Source organism: Oryctolagus cuniculus, chromosome 9 (genome assembly GCF_051225735.1).
Source record: "Oryctolagus cuniculus isolate XC-2025 breed Fujian yellow rabbit chromosome 9, ASM5122573v1, whole genome shotgun sequence".
In the NCBI taxonomy this organism is placed as follows: domain Eukaryota; kingdom Metazoa; phylum Chordata; class Mammalia; order Lagomorpha; family Leporidae; genus Oryctolagus; species Oryctolagus cuniculus.
In genome coordinates this window covers 63,135,820-63,152,369 of record NC_142875.1, presented here as the reverse complement: position 1 = coordinate 63,152,369, position 16,550 = coordinate 63,135,820, and the positions used below count along the sequence as shown (strand labels likewise).

General features: G+C 37.6%; 1 protein-coding gene across 5 annotated transcripts in view; it reads left to right on the top strand.

Moving 5' to 3' along the window:
* The window catches only part of CCDC122 (coiled-coil domain containing 122), a 76,203-nt gene that overhangs the window by 8,224 nt on the left and 51,429 nt on the right, over positions 1 to 16,550 (top strand). For 3 of the 5 annotated variants that reach the window (XM_070048768.2, XM_089303639.1, XM_008260003.5), the window contains 2 exons: positions 12,608 to 13,006; positions 13,730 to 13,846. In XM_070048768.2, coding sequence (XP_069904869.1) covers positions 12,608 to 13,006; positions 13,730 to 13,846 — 516 coding nt within the window. The remainder of the gene's footprint in view (positions 1 to 12,607; positions 13,007 to 13,729; positions 13,847 to 16,550) is intronic. The other 2 variants (XM_089303640.1, XM_089303641.1) reach the window with 1 other exon arrangement.

Below are 16,550 nucleotides of genomic sequence, written 5' to 3'. Positions count from 1 at the left end.
CCAGCTTTGTTTTTGTTGTACAAGATTGCTTTAGCTATTCGAGGTCTCTTGTGCCTCCATATGAATTTCAGCATCATTTTTTCTAGATCTGAGAAGAAGGTCTTTGGTATCTTGATTGGGATTGCATTGAATCTATAAATTGCTTTTGGGAGAATGGACATTTTGATGATGTTGATTCTTCCAATCCATGAGCATGGAAGATTTTTCCATTTTTTGGTATCCTCTTCTATTTCTTTCTTTAAGATTTTGTAATTTTCATCGTAGAGATCTTTAACGTCCTTGGTTAAGTTTATTCCAAGGTATTTGATTGTTTTTGTAGCTATTGTGAATGGGATTGATCTTAGCAGTTCTTTCTCAGTCATGGCATTGCTTGTGTATACAAAGGCTGTTGATTTTTGTGCATTGATTTTATATCCTGCCACTTTGCCAAACTCCTCTATGAGTTCCAATAGTTCTTAGTAGAGTTCTTTGGATCCTCTAAGTACAGAATCATATCGTCTGCAAAGAGGGATAGTTTGACTTCTTCCTTCTTGATTTGTATTCCTTTGATTTCTTTTTCTTGTCTGATGGCTCTGGCTAAAACTTCCAGAACTATGTTAAATAGCAGTGGTGAGAGTGGGCATCCCTGCCTGGTGCCAGATTTCAGTGGAAATGCTTCCAACTTTTCCCCATTCAATAGGATGCTGGCTGTGTGTTTTTTATAAATTGCTTTGATTATATTGAGGAATGTTCCTTCTATACCCAGTTTGCTTAGAGTTTTCATCATGAAAGGGTGTTGAATTTTATCAAATGCTTTCTCTGCATCAATTGAGATAATCATATGGTTTTACTTTTGCAGTCTGTTAATGTGGTGAATCACATTGATTGATTTGCAAATGTTGAACCATCCCTGCATACCAGGGATGAATCCCACTTGGTCTGGGTGGATGATTTTCCTGATGTGTTGTTGTACTCTATTGGCCAGAATTTTATTGAGGATTTTTGCGTCTATGTTCATCAGGGATATTGGTCTGTAATTTTCTTTCAGTGCTGCATCTTTCTCTGGCTTACGGATTAAGGTGATGCTGGCTTCATAGAAAGAATTTGGGAGGATTCCCTCTTTTTTATTGTTCTGAATAGTTTGAGAAGAATTGGAGTTAGTTCTTCTTTAAATGTCTGGTAGAATTCAGCAGTGAATCCATCTGGTCCTGGGCTTTTCTTTGTTGGGAGGGCCTTTATTACTGTTTCAATTTCTGTTTCAGTTATGGGTCTATTTAGGTTTTCTATGTCTTCATGGTTCAATTTTGGTAGATTGCATGTGTCCAGGAATCTATCCATTTCTGATAGGTTTTCCTGTTTGCTGGCATACAGGTCCTTGTAGTAATTTCTGATGATTCTTTTTATTTCTGTGGTGTCTGTTGTTATGTTTCCTTTTTCATCTCTGATTTTATTGATTTGGGTCTTTTCATTTTTTAGTTAGTTGGGCCAATGGGGTGTCAATTTTGTTTATTTTTTCAAAAAACCAGCTTCTCGCTTGGCTGATTTTTTGTAATGTTTTTTTGGATTCAATCCTGTTAATTTCTTCTCTGGTTTTAATTATTTCTCTTCTCCTACTAGATTTGGGTTTGGTTTGCTGCAGTTTTTCTAGGTCCTTGAGGTGCGCTGAAAGCTCATTTATTTGGTGCCTTTCCAATTTCTTGATATAGGCACCTATTGCTATAAATTTGCCTCTTAACACTGCTTTTGCTGTATCCCATAAGTTTTGATATGTTGTGTTGTTGTCTTCATTTACTTCCAGAAAGTTTTTGATTTCTCTTTTGATTTCTTGAATGACCCAGTGTTCATTCAGGAGCATGTTGTTCAGTCTCCATGTGTTTGCATACTTTCTGGGGTTTCCTGAGTTGCTAATTTCCAGCTTCATTCCGCTGTGGTCTGAGAAGCTGCATGGTATGATTCTAATTCTTTTAAATTTGCTGAGACTTGCTTTATGGCCTAGTATGTGATCAATCCTAGAGAAGGTTCCATGCACTGCTGAGAAGAATGTGAAGTCTGTAGATGTAGGGTTGAAAGTTCTGTAGATATCTGTTAGATCCATTTGGGCAATAGTGTCAATTAAATCTGCTGTTTCCTTGTTGATCTTCTGTCCGGATGATCTGTCTATTTCTGAGAGTGGAGTATTGAAGTCCCCCAGTACTATTGTATTGGAATCTAAATCTCCCTTTAAGTCCCTTAACATCTCTTTTAAATAGACCGGTGCCCTGTAATTAGGTGCATATACATTTATAATAGTTACATCTTCCTGTTGAATTGAACCCTTAATCATTATATAGTGTGCCTCTTTGTCTCTCTTAACAGTTTTTGTGGTAAAGTTTATTTTTTCTGATATTAATATGGCTACACCTGCTTTTTTTTGGTTTCTGTTGGCATGGAATATCTTTTTCCAACCTTTCACTTTCAGTCTGCATGCCTCTTTGTTAGAGAGATGTGTTTCTTGTAGGCAACAAATAGTTGGGTTGTGTTCTGTGAGCCAGTCAGCCAAACGGTGTCTTTTAACTGAAGAATTCAGACCATTAATGTTCAATGTGACTATTGATACGTAGTGACTTTGCCCTGCCATTTTCCCGGAAATATTTTCTAGTATATGCTTTGAGCTTCCCATGCTCTTTTACCGGTAGGTGTTCTTCCTTTCCCTTCTTTCATATTGATGGCCGTGTTTCTGTGTTTCTGAGTGTAGCACATCTTTAAGTATCTTTTGCAGGGCCGGACGAGTGGCCACAATTTTATTATACATTTATGCTCCAGTACAAGTTTCAAAAATGTCATTGCAACTGTAGTATAAGCAAATAAACTCAACATAATCACATAAAATTATTTTAAATTCATTTCTATTTGTTAGTTTTTCCTAAAATACAAGCTTGAAAGAAGGATAAGTTCAAAGCCAATGTTTTTGTAGGTGTGACTTCTAAAGTTACTAGTTGTTGGTGAACATTTCAAGTGCCTCCCTCTATGCTCCTTTGCATTAGTTATTTATAATTCCAATACAGGGAATATGGGAATCATATGTGGTTTTTGAATATAGCATAATTAGATATAACTATACTCTGTGAATCTGACTAAAAGCAGTATTTTACTTGTAATTTGTATAGGTTATCAAATATTTCATAGAAATGAAAATTGACTCTATAACTGAACCTTAATTCCAAAGGCCAGATTTACTACTTTTTGCTCTGTGATTGAAATTGTGCTTCTGTTTTCTCATTTGTAAAATGTAGTGAATAATAGGCCTTGCATGAGGCTTTCATGAGGATTAAATGAATTAACTTATAAATAAATACATGTAAGGTATCCTTGATGGGCCTGGTAATAGTATAGGGCCTGATTTTGACATTGACCTTAAGTATTAATATATCAGCAGACATGTGATGACAATAATTATATACGGTAATATGAAGATCTTACAAATACTTGCATTGCTACACAAGTGTAGAAATTAATAAGTAGACTATAATACAAAAATAATAATGTCTGAGGTTTCTATAAATATTTTTTTGTAAAACTTCTGAGTTTTCATATATTATATTGAAGGCTTCCCTTAAGTCCTTATTCTTAAATTACTAAGATCTAATGAAGAGTGAGGCAAAGAAACAATTGCATGCAGGGTAGCAGTGTCAGTAACAGAGGTATGAATACAACATATTTCACAGAAGAAGAAATTATCAAAGAAGAAGTGATGTTTCTGATAAGTTTAAAGACTAGCTAGAGTTCACCTAAATGATTGGGACATATGGGACAGGTTTAAAGGTTAGAGGGGGAGGAGGAGGATACCCCAAATAAAAACAACCTGATAAAATTCACAGAGGCATAAATAGCACTGGCACATTCATAGAAATATAGGTAGTTTGGTAGGTGGTAATGTGGATCAGAATATGTTTTGGGCAGAAATGGGAAATATGGGCCATGATAACAGACTTGGACTTTACCCTAAAGGTGATGGATACTCTTTGATGGGGTTTAAGAAAGGCACAAATAATTCTATTTTAAACAGGGAATTCTAGATCCAAAAAAAGCACTTGTTCTAATCTAGCATCCATTCATGACAAAAACTCTCAAATGTTAGGAATAGAAAATTCTTCCATTTAAGAAAAAACATCTGAGGCCAGCATTGTGGCATAGCAAGTAAAGCTACTACTTGGGATGCCAGCATCCCATATGGGTGCCAGTTTGAGTCCAGGGTGCTCCACTTTTGATCCAGCTCCCTGCTAATGTGCCTGGGAAAGTGGAAGATGGCCCAAGTGATTGAACCCCTGCACCCATGTGGGAGACCCACATGAAGCTCCTGGCTCTTGGCTTTGGCCTGGTTCAACTTCAAACATTGCACCCATTTGGGGAGTAAACCAGCAGATGGAAGATGTATCTTTCTGTCTCTTCCTCTCTTTCTTTCTCTCTCTTTCTTTCTTTCTTTCTTTCTTTCTTTCTTTCTTTCTTTCTTTTATTTATTTGACAGGCAGAGTAGACAGTGAGAGAGACAGAGAGAAAGGTCTTCCTTTGCCGTTGGTTCACCCTCCAGTGGCCGCCATGGCCAGCGCGCTGCGGCCCGCGCACTGCGCTGATCTGATGGCAGGAGCCAGGTACTTACCCTGGTCTCCCATGAGGTGTAGGGCTCAAGCACCTGGGCCATCCTCCACTGCACTCCCGGGCCACAGCAGAGAGCTGGCCTGGAAGAGGGGCACCAGGACAGAATCTGGTGCCCTGACCGGGACTAGAACCTGGTGTGCTGGCGCCGCAAGGCGGAGGATTAGCCTAGTGAACCACGGCGCCGAACTCTTCCTCTCTTTCACTTTAACTCTGCCCTTCAAATAAATAAAATAAATCTTCTTTAAAAAGCATCACATAAGGGGTCAGCACTGCGGCTCAACAGGCTAATCCTCTGCCTAGCGGCGCCGGCACCCCAGGTTCTAGTCCCAGTCGGGGCGCTGGATTCTGTCCCGGTTGTCCCTCTTCCAGGCCAGCTCTCTGCCATGGCCAGGGAGTGCAGTGGAGGATGGCCCAAGTGCTTGGGCCCTGCACCCCATGGGAGACCAGGAGAAGCACCTGGCTCCTGCCTTTGGATCAGCGTGGTGCGCCGGCTGCAGCATGCCAGCCACGTCGGCCATTGGAGGGTGAACCAACGGCAAAGGAAGACCTTTCTCTCTGTCTCCTTTCTCTCTGTCTCTCTCCCTGTCCACTCTGCCTGTCAAAAAAAAGCATCACATAAATCCCGTAGCCAACTGCATACCTAATGGTGAAAGACAGCTTGTTTTTTACCTAAAAATTATGAATGAGGCAGATATATGATCTCACTTCTATTCAGAATGGTACTGGTGGTTCATGCCAGTGCGATCATATAAGAAAAGAAAATAAAACACATCCAAATTGGGAAGGGAAAAAATGTTTTTGTTTATAGATAACATTGTTATTTTAGAACATCTCAAGGAACCTACAAAAGCTATTAGGATCAATCAGTGAATTTAGAAAAGTTGCAGGATTCAAGATTAGTATACAAAAATACAAGATTAATATACAAATTCTATATATTGGCAAAAAACAATCAGGACTTACAATTAAAAAGCAACAGAAGTAGCATCAAAATGCTGCAATACTTATAGGTAAATTTGACAAAAGAGTTACAAGATCTGTAAAACATTGAAAATAAAAATTGAAGAAGACCTACATAAATAGAGTTGTATACCATTTTCATATATCTGAAGACTCAGTATTGTTAATATGTCAGTTCTCCCTATTTTAATTTATAAATTAAAAACAATCTCATCAAAATTCTAGCAGTCTTTTTTTTTTCTTGGAGAAATTGACAAGCTGATTCTAAGCATCATATAGAAATGCAAAAGATCTAGAATAGCCAAAATGATTTTGAAGAACAATGTTGAAAGTCTTGGCTGGTGCTGCGGCTCAATAGGCTAATCCTCTGCCTGCGGCGCCGGCACACAGGGTTCTAGTCCTGGTCAGGGCACTGGATTCTGTCCCGGTTGCCCCTCTTCCAGGCCAGCTCTCTGCTATGGCCCGGGAGTGCAGTGGAGGATGGCCCAAGTGCTTGGGCCCTGCACCCCATGGGAGACCAGGATAAGCACCTGGCTCCTGCCTTCTGATCAGCGCGATGCGCCGGCCGCAGCATGCCAGCCACGTCGGCCATTGGAGGGTGAACCAATGGCAAAAGGAAGACTCTTTCTCTCTGTCTCTCTCTCTCTCACTGTCCACTCTGCCTGTCCAAAAAAAAAAAGTCTTATACTACCTGTGATGTTGTCTGACACTAACAACCATTTTCAGAATCTCTAGACACCAACTAGAATCCCAACAGTTCAGTTCATTTCTGACATTCTCTACCTAGAGTTTGCATCAGATCCTAAAGTTGAAGGACTGCATTACACAAGACTTCTCCCAATTCAGATGTCAATCACAAGTCCAGGCTTCTGATATTTCTGCTAACTATAAATCAGGGGTACCCACATATCTCCTGCTCGATGTTTGATAATGTACTAGAATGACTCATAGAACTCAGGAAAGCCTTTAATTCACTATTACCAGTTTATTGTGAAGGATACAATTCAGGAAGAGCCACATAGAAGAGACACATAAGGCAAGGTATAGGGGAGGAGATATCCACAGAACTTTCATGTTCTAAGCATACCACTCGCCCAGTATCTCAAAGTGTGCAATGCAGAAGCTCTGTGAATCTATTTAAGGATTTTTATAAAGGTTTTATCACATAGGCATGATTCTTTATTAACTCAGTCTTCAGCCACTCTCCTTTTCCAAGAGGTTAGGGAGGATAGGGCTGAAAGTTATAAGCTTCAAATGAAGGCTTGATCTTTCTGACAACCAGCCCCTATTCAAAACCTATCCACGGACCCACCCAAATCATCTAATTAAAATAAAAATGTTACTATCAACCTTATGTTAAAACTCCAGGGGTTTTAGGAGCTCTGTGCCAGGAGCCAGGAACAAAGACTAAATATTTTTCTATGGTACCATACTGCCTGATTTTACTATGTTACAGAATACTGTAATCAGGACAACATGATACTACCTAAAGATAGACATGTAGGTCCATGAAGCTAAATGAAATATCCTAAAATAGCCTCATACATACCATTGATTTGTGAAAATGTGCTATACCATGTTCATTGGAGAAGGATAATCTTTTCACCAAGTGGTAGAGGAATAATTAGATTCCTAATGGAAAGGAAGGGAAGGAGGGAGGGAAAGAGGGAGGAAAGAAACAAGAAAGGAAGGAAGAAAATTCATCCCTCAAATTGCACCTCATATATACATATACAAAAACTAAAAATGAGTCATAGGCCTAGATATAAAACTTAAAATTACAAAATAGCTACAAAAAACAGAAAAGCATAGTGATGTTGGGTTTTGTAATTATACATTTAACACAGGGCCAGCTCTGTGGCATAGTAAGTAGGTTAAGCCTTCTCTTGAGGTGCCAGCATACTATGTGGGCACCCATTCATATCCTAGCTGCTGCTCTTCCAATCCAGCACTCTGCTAATGACCTGGGAAAGCAGTAGAAGATGGCCCAAGTGCTTGGGCCCCTGCACCCACGTGGGAGACCTGGAAGAAGCTCCATGCTCCTAGCTTCAGATGGCTCAGCTCTGGCCATTGGGAGTGAAGCAGTGGATAGAAGACCTCTCTCTCTGTCTCACCCTCTCTCTCTAATAATTCTGCTTCTCAAATAAGTAAATATTTTTTAAAAGTTATATATTTAACAGGATAGAAAAATACTTAGAAATGGGTTTATCAAAATTTTATTTTAATTTTCTCTTTAAAATATATTGTTATGAAAATTAAGGCAAGATATCTTTGCTGTGGTGGCCCTTTGAGTTGTCACAGACTGGGAGAAAATAATTGAAAGTACATCTAACAGTGTACTTGTATTTATACTGAGAATATATATTCCTAACCCACCAGAGTGACTGCATTTAAAATGACAAGCCATTTGGCTGACACCGCGGCTCACTTGGCTAATCTTCCACCTGAGGCGCCGGCACCGCGGATTCTAGTCTCGGTTGCTCCTCTTACAGTCCAGCTCTCTGCTGTGGCCCAGGAAGGCAGTGGAGGATGGCCCAAGTGCTTGAGCCCTGCACCCGCATGGAGACCAGGAGGAAGCTGTTCTGGCTTTGGATCGGTGCAGTGTGCCGGCCGTAGCAGCCATTTTGGGGGGTGAACCAACAGAAAGGAAGACCTTTCTCTCTGTCTCTCTCTCTCACTGTCTAACTCTGCCTGTCAAAAAAAAAAAAGATGACAAGCCATATCACATGTGAGTATGGATATGATAGGCCTGAATCTCACAGAACCTGTTAAATGGAATGTAAATGATATATAATCACTTAGGAAAACAGTTAGTAGTTTCTGAGAAAGTTACACCTATCCCTACCATATAGGCTAGCCATTTAACTTCTGTGCATTTACTCAAGACAAATACATGTGTATAATCATAAAATGGGAAACAATCTAAATGTCTGACAACTAGATGAGTGGCTGAAAAAATATGGCATACTGATATGGTAGAATACTATTCAGCAATAAACGAGAAGACCTATTGATATACACATTGCCATGGATAAATCTCAAAATAGATATGTTGACTGAAAAATTAAGACTAAAACTAAATATGTACAAGCACTGTACAAGGGAACTTCAAAAGGTTCACAGAAAATTTGTATATGAAGAAACCTGCCAAGATTTCAAATATTTTTGCATCAAATAAACCTCTCAATTCTATTTTCCATGAAGATTTTGAAATATCCTCATATGACTCTATTTATATAAAATTCTTGAAAATCAAGCTAGTCATTGCTGATGGAAATGAAATCAGTTGATTGCTATAAATAGGTGAACAAGGAGGGAGGGATTGCAAACATCTGGAGGAAACTTATGGACAATGGATATTAATTGTGATTATGATCTCATGAGTATATGTCAAAACTCACCAAATTATAAAGTTTGAACATGTGAATTTTACATCAGTTTTGCCTTAATAAAGCTGCAAACAAGAGAAGTGAAAGAAGAAAGCAAAAAGGAGAAGAGAATAGGAAGATGACAAATTTGGAGAAGGATAATTAGAAGAAAAAAATATAATTCTAGTATAATCGTAGACATGGATTGAAGTAGAAGGATACTGAGGCCAAGAAGCAAAGCTAAGAGCCCATTATGTCAGCCCAATGAAGAAACAAAATGATGAAAAAACTGGTATAAATATCATCTCTCCCTATATTGATTAATAATAGACTTGGTAGCCTGACATAGCTGGCAGGGCAAATGTCCCTTTCCTGACAAGTCTATGTTCATCATTCATTCACTCATTTAATAAATATTGAGTGCCTACTTGGTGTAAGGTTCTGTTTTAAGCACTGAGAAGATGATGATGGTAAAGACAGGCAAATTTCACACAGTCATACTTTGAATAGGGGATGCAAGCAGTAAAGATATAAAAAGAATATAACATAAATAGATTAATATGTTACAGAGAAAACAGAATAGGGTAATGCATGGAGAGTAACTTAGGGAGGAGGGTATTCGCTAATTTATGTTTTGTTTCAGGGAAGACTAAGGAATAATACTGTAGTATTATAATTCAGGAATAATACTTAGTATTATAATTAAGCTTTAGCTAAATTAGGAAAGACAAAGACCTAAAAGATAGTAGCTATGGGTAGAAAATTTTAAGCTAGAGGGATCAACAATTACAAATACCCTTAATTGGAAGGAAATAGGCATATTTAGTAAACAGAAAGGAAGCTGGAAGAGGGGAGAACAGTATGAGAAGGATGGTAAGGTAGATAGCTGCCACAGTGTATATGGCCTTATAAGCCACTTTGAGGCTTTTAAATGTTATCATTTTTCAATTCAGAGGGAATCCACTGGAGGATCTTAAGCAGAGAAGCAGTATTCCTACTTAGATAGAGGGAGCCTATCAGGCAGAAAGGTAGAAAGGTGGGAGAAATGAAAAGAGGGTGATGAGTTAGAAGTTAGCTTATCCTACAAAGGTTGGTTAGAAATGAATTTGGAATTTTTATCTTAGAGGCCCAATCATTAAGATTTTCTGGGTGCTGGTAAATAGATTGTAGAGGGGAAAGGGGCTATGGAATAGAGAAGAATCAAGAATGACTTATAGGCTTTCAAGTATCCACGTGGAAAATCATACCGTTTTTTGAGATCAGAAGGCCTAGGAAGCAACATATTTGATGTGTAATAAGTGGGCACAATTCCACCCCTTGACTCTTGAGTTTGAGCATGTGACTATCTGAGGAGTTAGCAGATGTGATTCAAGCAAAGGCATTAAAAAGCTCTTAGGTAATTGAGCTTCCACTCTTGGGCATCTGCTGTCATGATGAAAAGGACAGGCCTGGGTAAACTATTGGAAGGAAAGATATAAGTTTAGCAAAGCCAAGACACCCCAGTCAGCCCAGGTAATACTAACCTAAATTACTTTTGAATCAGCCAATCCAAGGCATTTAAACAGAAATCCAACCAAGATCACTCAAGTTCCGTGGCCAACCCCTAGCTTCTTATAGTCATGTCAGCAAGAAACACTTATTTTTTCAATTTTTATTTATTTATTTATTTGAAAGACAGATAGATAGAGGAAGAATGGCCAGGGCTGGGCTGTTACTAAAGCTAGAAGCCTATAATTCAAACCAGGTCTCCCACTGGTAGGAAGCAAATTACCTGAGCCATCACCATTACTGCCCACAGTCTGCATTGGCAGGATGCTGGAGTCAGAAGCTGGAGTAAGGAATTGAACTTGGGTACTCTGATATGGTACATGAGCATCCTAACTAGCATCTTAACTGCTAGGCAAAACACCTATCCCAATAAATACTTATCATATTATTTCACTGAGATTTTGTGATTCTGGAAATAGATAACTGATACAAGAGAGAATAGGCCAACCAAAGGGGAAAGATTAGCCTGATCTGGGGACAGGATGAATGTGCGATGGCCATTATAAGCTGAATGTAGAACACAGCAGCCACTTACATTCTGTGAATTGTCAGCAGACATGTAGCTCAAGATGTGAATATGGATGAGATGAACCCAAGGATTATATAGAGAAAGAAGAGGAAAAATACCATTTTACATGTTAAAATGATCATATTAAGTGTGTAATTGATCATATAAAGAGGATTAAGTGCCAAAGGGATTACATAAATAAGGCCCAGTGTCTGCTAATAACAACATATAGAATTAAAAAGGAGAGAATGATCCAACATGGGAAGCAGACCACACAGCAACTCATAGAATGACAAATACCCTAAACAGCACTCTGGCCTCAGAATCAGTCCTTAAGGCATTCTGGTCTGGCTGGAAAGCCCATGAGAGCATGTCAGGCATGGAAAACCAAGACTCTGTGGCAAAAAATGTTCTACATGAAGGATCTCTGTGAGTGAGACCCCAGTGGAAAGAAGGGGCCGTCGAAGAAGGATGTACTTTTCTCTGAAGAGAGGAAAGGACTTCCACATTGCTTATGGCCCTATCTAAACACTGATGGAGTTTATGGGCTCAAAAGTCTTCCATAGCCTTGGCAGCTCATGTCAAGAGCCTCAGGTGATCACTGACATCATAAATAATAGTGTTAATTGTTAAATCAACAACAGAACTGTGCACTTAATCCCCATGTAGGACCTCTGTCCTTAATGAGTTGTACTATGAGAATTAGCTGTAAAACTTGTTTTCAAACAGTATTTTATACTTTGTGTGTGGGTGTGGATGCAAATTATTGAAATCTTTTATAGAGTTGGTCTTCTGTATATAAAGTTAATTAAAAACAAATCTAATGAAGAATGGGATGTGATAGGGAGTAGGAGGTGGGACAGGAGTGGGAGTGGGAGGGCGGGAATCAGGGGGAAGAACCACTATATTCCTAAAGCTGTACCTATGAAATTTATATTCATTAAATAAAAGCTTTCTTTAAAAAAAAAGAAATCTGAAGAAGAGCTACATTTGAAGGAATTATTGAGATTCGAAGGAGTGCTCAGAGTTAGCTAAGGAGAACAGAAAAGAGTGGTGATGTGAAAACCAAATTCACAAGGGGCATCAGTTAGAATTATCAAATGCCCCAAGGAGACAGAATAGATATCTTTGTACCCATTTTGCAAATGAATAAAATGAGATTTGAAAGGGTTAATTCAGTTTATTGTGCATGATCATACAAGCTATCAAAAAACAGTAACGGTGTTGGAACGTAGACCTTTTGATGCTTACCTCAAAGCTTTATAATTTTTAATCATACTCTCTTGAGTGTGTACTTCTGTTTCCTATAAATATATTATTAAAATGGCCATAAAGTATATATAAAATATTACAACAAAATAATTAAATGTAAATATTTAGAACTAAATGAAATCTAAAAAATAAGAAATATATAACTCCAGGGTCCTTGTGAAATTATAAAATAACTGTTTCTTTAATGTATGTTGCATTCTACTATACCAATTTTTTCTATATCTGGTAAATATATATGTTTATGTTAAGTAGATTTCCAACATGCTTTATGGATCAAAACAATGACTTTCCTCTCATGTTGAATATCATGAATTAATAATGTTGAAATATATTACAGAATGAACTTGATGAGCTTGAAAAACAAATAGCAGCAGTCTCTGCAGAAACTAAAAAAACAGAGAGGCAAATTTATCAGCAAGATACTGCCATAGAGAATACCAAACTGCAGTGTAGAAGCCTGGAAGCTCAAATCAAATCCTTACATGCAGAAAATGTACAGCTTAAATTTGACATAGAAACAGCCCAGGAAGATTTTGAGGAACGCATGATAAGATATAATGCATATTATGCAAAAATAAAAGCACACCGAGATAGTTTTGGAGAGAGAGAAAGCAAATGCTCATTTATGACTGAACTACATGAAAAACGAGAACTTGTTCAAAAGCTAAAAACAATGAAAGAGGAACTTATACAAGATCTCCAAAATCCAGAAGGAAACCGAATAACGCAAGTTCAGGTTTGAATTATTACTTATCAAAACTTGTTCTAATACTCCTCTTTTTTCAAATATATATATTAAATGATAAACTCATCCTTAAGTCCATAATTCTACTACATTCAGAAACTATTTTAATAATTTTTTAAAACTTGGATAAGTATATGAGTTATATACCTCCCATCCTAGATATACAAATGCATAAAAGAAACAGCCACAGATATACTGTTGATTTATAAAATGTATGGTCATATAAAATCACAGCAAACAATGAATCTATTTGTTGCAGAAATTGTAATTCACAAAAATGCTGAAGACTTAGCTTCTATACTAATGCATCCAGATCCGTTTAAATCACTTTAATATGCTTAATGCTATTATGAAAATAATCTTGAATTAATAATTTCACCTTAAACATTTTTCTATTTTTCTTATTTTTCTTAAAAGGCAGTAGAAGATACTGAGTTAAATTATCTATCATTTCTTGCTAGAGAATTAAAAAGCTACAATAATTACCAGATTCCTTTACATCTTATTTATATTTGGTTTCTAGTTCTATGCTTTCAATCCTGAAGTTTGTTTGTTTGAATAATAGTTCTTTATTCTGTATACTTATAGAAGTATCTAAACTCATTGATAAGGATCAAACTTTTATTTGTTTTCTTAAAGACACACTGAAAATATTTTATTTATATTGACCATTCTTTTTTTGACTCGTATATTTAAAATTTTATAAACATGCAGGAAGACATTACAAAGCTAAAGGATAAAATTTTAACTGTGAAAGAATCTATCATAGAAAAAACTTGTTTTATTGGGGAAGAGAAGAAGACACATGAAAAATTAAGAAAAGAAATAGAGGTAAGTCTTAATATTCTGGATTTTAATACTTTATGGAATAATTTCTTAAACTTACATTATGTTCATATTTCCAGTTTGCTCCCAATTTTCAAAACAGCTAGAGATCAAGATTATAAAACTCAGTAGATAAATACAAATCATAGCTAGATCATTAGAGATAACTGCCTCATTCAAAGGTGTTCAAATATGTGAATGTATTAAAATAATTTATTCCTACTTAAATATGGCCTATAATTCTTCTTAATCCCTTTCTACCAAAAACTTGTACTTAATTAATGGCTGGGATACAAAGGCTATAAAAATCAAAGATGATGACCATTCTCGACAATAGAGATACCTCAAAACAGATCAAAAGATAGCAAAAATAATTGTCATTCTAAACCTCTCTGATCTCATCTTTAACAATTATCAAGAGCCAAGAAAACAAATATACAAAATTGAAAGTGAAACTAAATTCATAGTGTTGTACTACCTGTAGATTTCTGAAGTCATTATTGTTTAGAAGAATGGAGAACAAAAATGGAAAAGAACGTGCTATAAGAACAAATTTAAAAATTTTCTTTTTTTAAAAAGATTTATTTATTTATTTGCAAGTCAGAGTTACACAGAGAGAAGAGAGGCAGAGAGGGAAAGAGAAAAGTCTTCCATCCACTGGTTCACTCCCCAGATGACCGCAATGGCTGGAGCTGCGCCAGTCCAAAGCCAGGAGCCAGAAGCTTCTTCTGGATCTCCCACACGGGTGCAGGGGCCCACGGACTTGGGCCATCTTCTACTGTTTTCCCAGGCCATAGTAGACAGCTGGATTGGAAGTAGAGCAGCTGGGTCTTGAACTGGCGCCCATATGGGATGCTGGCGCTTCAGGCCAGAGTGTTAACCCGCTGCGCCACAGCGCAAGCCCCAATAATTTTCACCTTTAAGACATTAATTTGGAAAAATATGCATATTTCAACTTGCTCACAACTTGCTTGTGACTAACTTGAACACAATAAAAGAGTCCCTGAAAAATTTGAGTATTAAAATTTCTCATCTTTACAAATTTTCTGTAATACCATGATTATACCATATAGTTCACTAGGAATTTAAATTTTTTGCCCTTTTAGGTATCAAGATTTATTATTAAACTAAATATTAATATAATTTACAAGTGATAGAAAAGTAAGGGAGGAAGGATTAATAAAACAGAATAGAAATAATTCATATATAGATGGAGCAAGCAAAATAAGGCATATGGGGAAAAAAGAAGGCTGAATGAATTTGGATTCCTCCCTCATATCTCTCTGTTTCTTTCTCTTTCTCTCAGACACACACACTTGTAAGAATATTAAAGATGATGAAGGAGAACAACTTAAAAATTTGTGTTAGAGAAGTCTTTCTTTTAAAAGTTAAAAAAGAGGGCCGGCGCCGTGGCTCACTAGGCTAATCCTCCACCTTGCGGCGCTGGCACACCGGGTTCTAGTCCCCGTCAGGGCGCCGGATTCTGTCCCGGTTGCCCCTCTTCCAGGCCAGCTCTCTGCTATGGCCAGGGAGTGCAGTGGAGGATGGCCCAGGTGCTTGGGCCCTGCACCCCATGGGAGACCAGGAAAAGCACCTGGATCCTGGCTCCTGCCATCGGATCAGCGCGGTGCGCCGGCTGCAGCGGCGGCCATTGGAGGGTGAACCAACGGCAAAGGAAGACCTTTCTCTCTGTCTCTCTCTCTCACTGTCCACTCTGCCTGTCAAAAAAAAAAAAAAAAAAAAAAGTTAAAAAAGAAAACAAACTCTACAACCAAATATTTTTACCTTTAATTATGTTTAATGTTTCTAGATTATGGAAATACATTTTAACAAAGAAAACAAGATTCAGTTTTGTAGAAGACATTTATAACTCATTTAATCAGGAAAATATAAGAAAATATAAAATGAGTAAAACATTGAGTAAATGGTATGGAAAGACTTATTTTTTGAAATATGAATATCCAAAAAGCAATGGAAAATATAACTAAACACATTAACAACATCAATTAAAGAAACCACAATGAAATCCCATATTTATCCCAACAAATTATCAATATTATAGTTGGTCAGATGTGGAGCACTTTTAATACATTAATGATGAGAATGTAAATTTCTAAAAGCACTTTAAAAAGAAATTTGAGAATTTTTTTTACACTAACATTTAAGCAAAGTGTGCTTGTCATATGAATAAATACACAAGGATGGGCCTTTGGCATAGCAGTTGCCTCTTTGGACAACCACACTCCATATCAGAGTGACTGAGTTTAAGTCCTGGCCCTGATTTAGATTCCTTTTAAACTACACCCTGGGAGGGGCCGGTGCTGTTGCATAGCTGGTAAAGCATCCAATATGGGCGGTGGTTCTAGTCCCAGTCCCGGCTGCTCCACTTCCTATCCAGCTCTCTGCAATAGCCTGGGAAAGCAGTACAAGATGGTCTAAGTTCTTGGATCCCTGTACCCATGTGGGAGACCTAGAAGCTCCTGGCTCCTGGCTTTGGATTGGCACAGCTCCAACCATTGTGGCCATCTGGAGAGTGAACCAGCAGATGGAAGACCTCTCTCTCTCTCTCTCTCTCTCTCTGCCTCTCCTCTCTCTGTGTAACTCGGACTTTCAAGTAAAATCAATAAATTTTTAAAAAAAAAATATACATTGGGAAACAGCAGATGATGTTTTTTTGTTTGTTTGCTTTGACAGGCAAAGTTAGACAGTG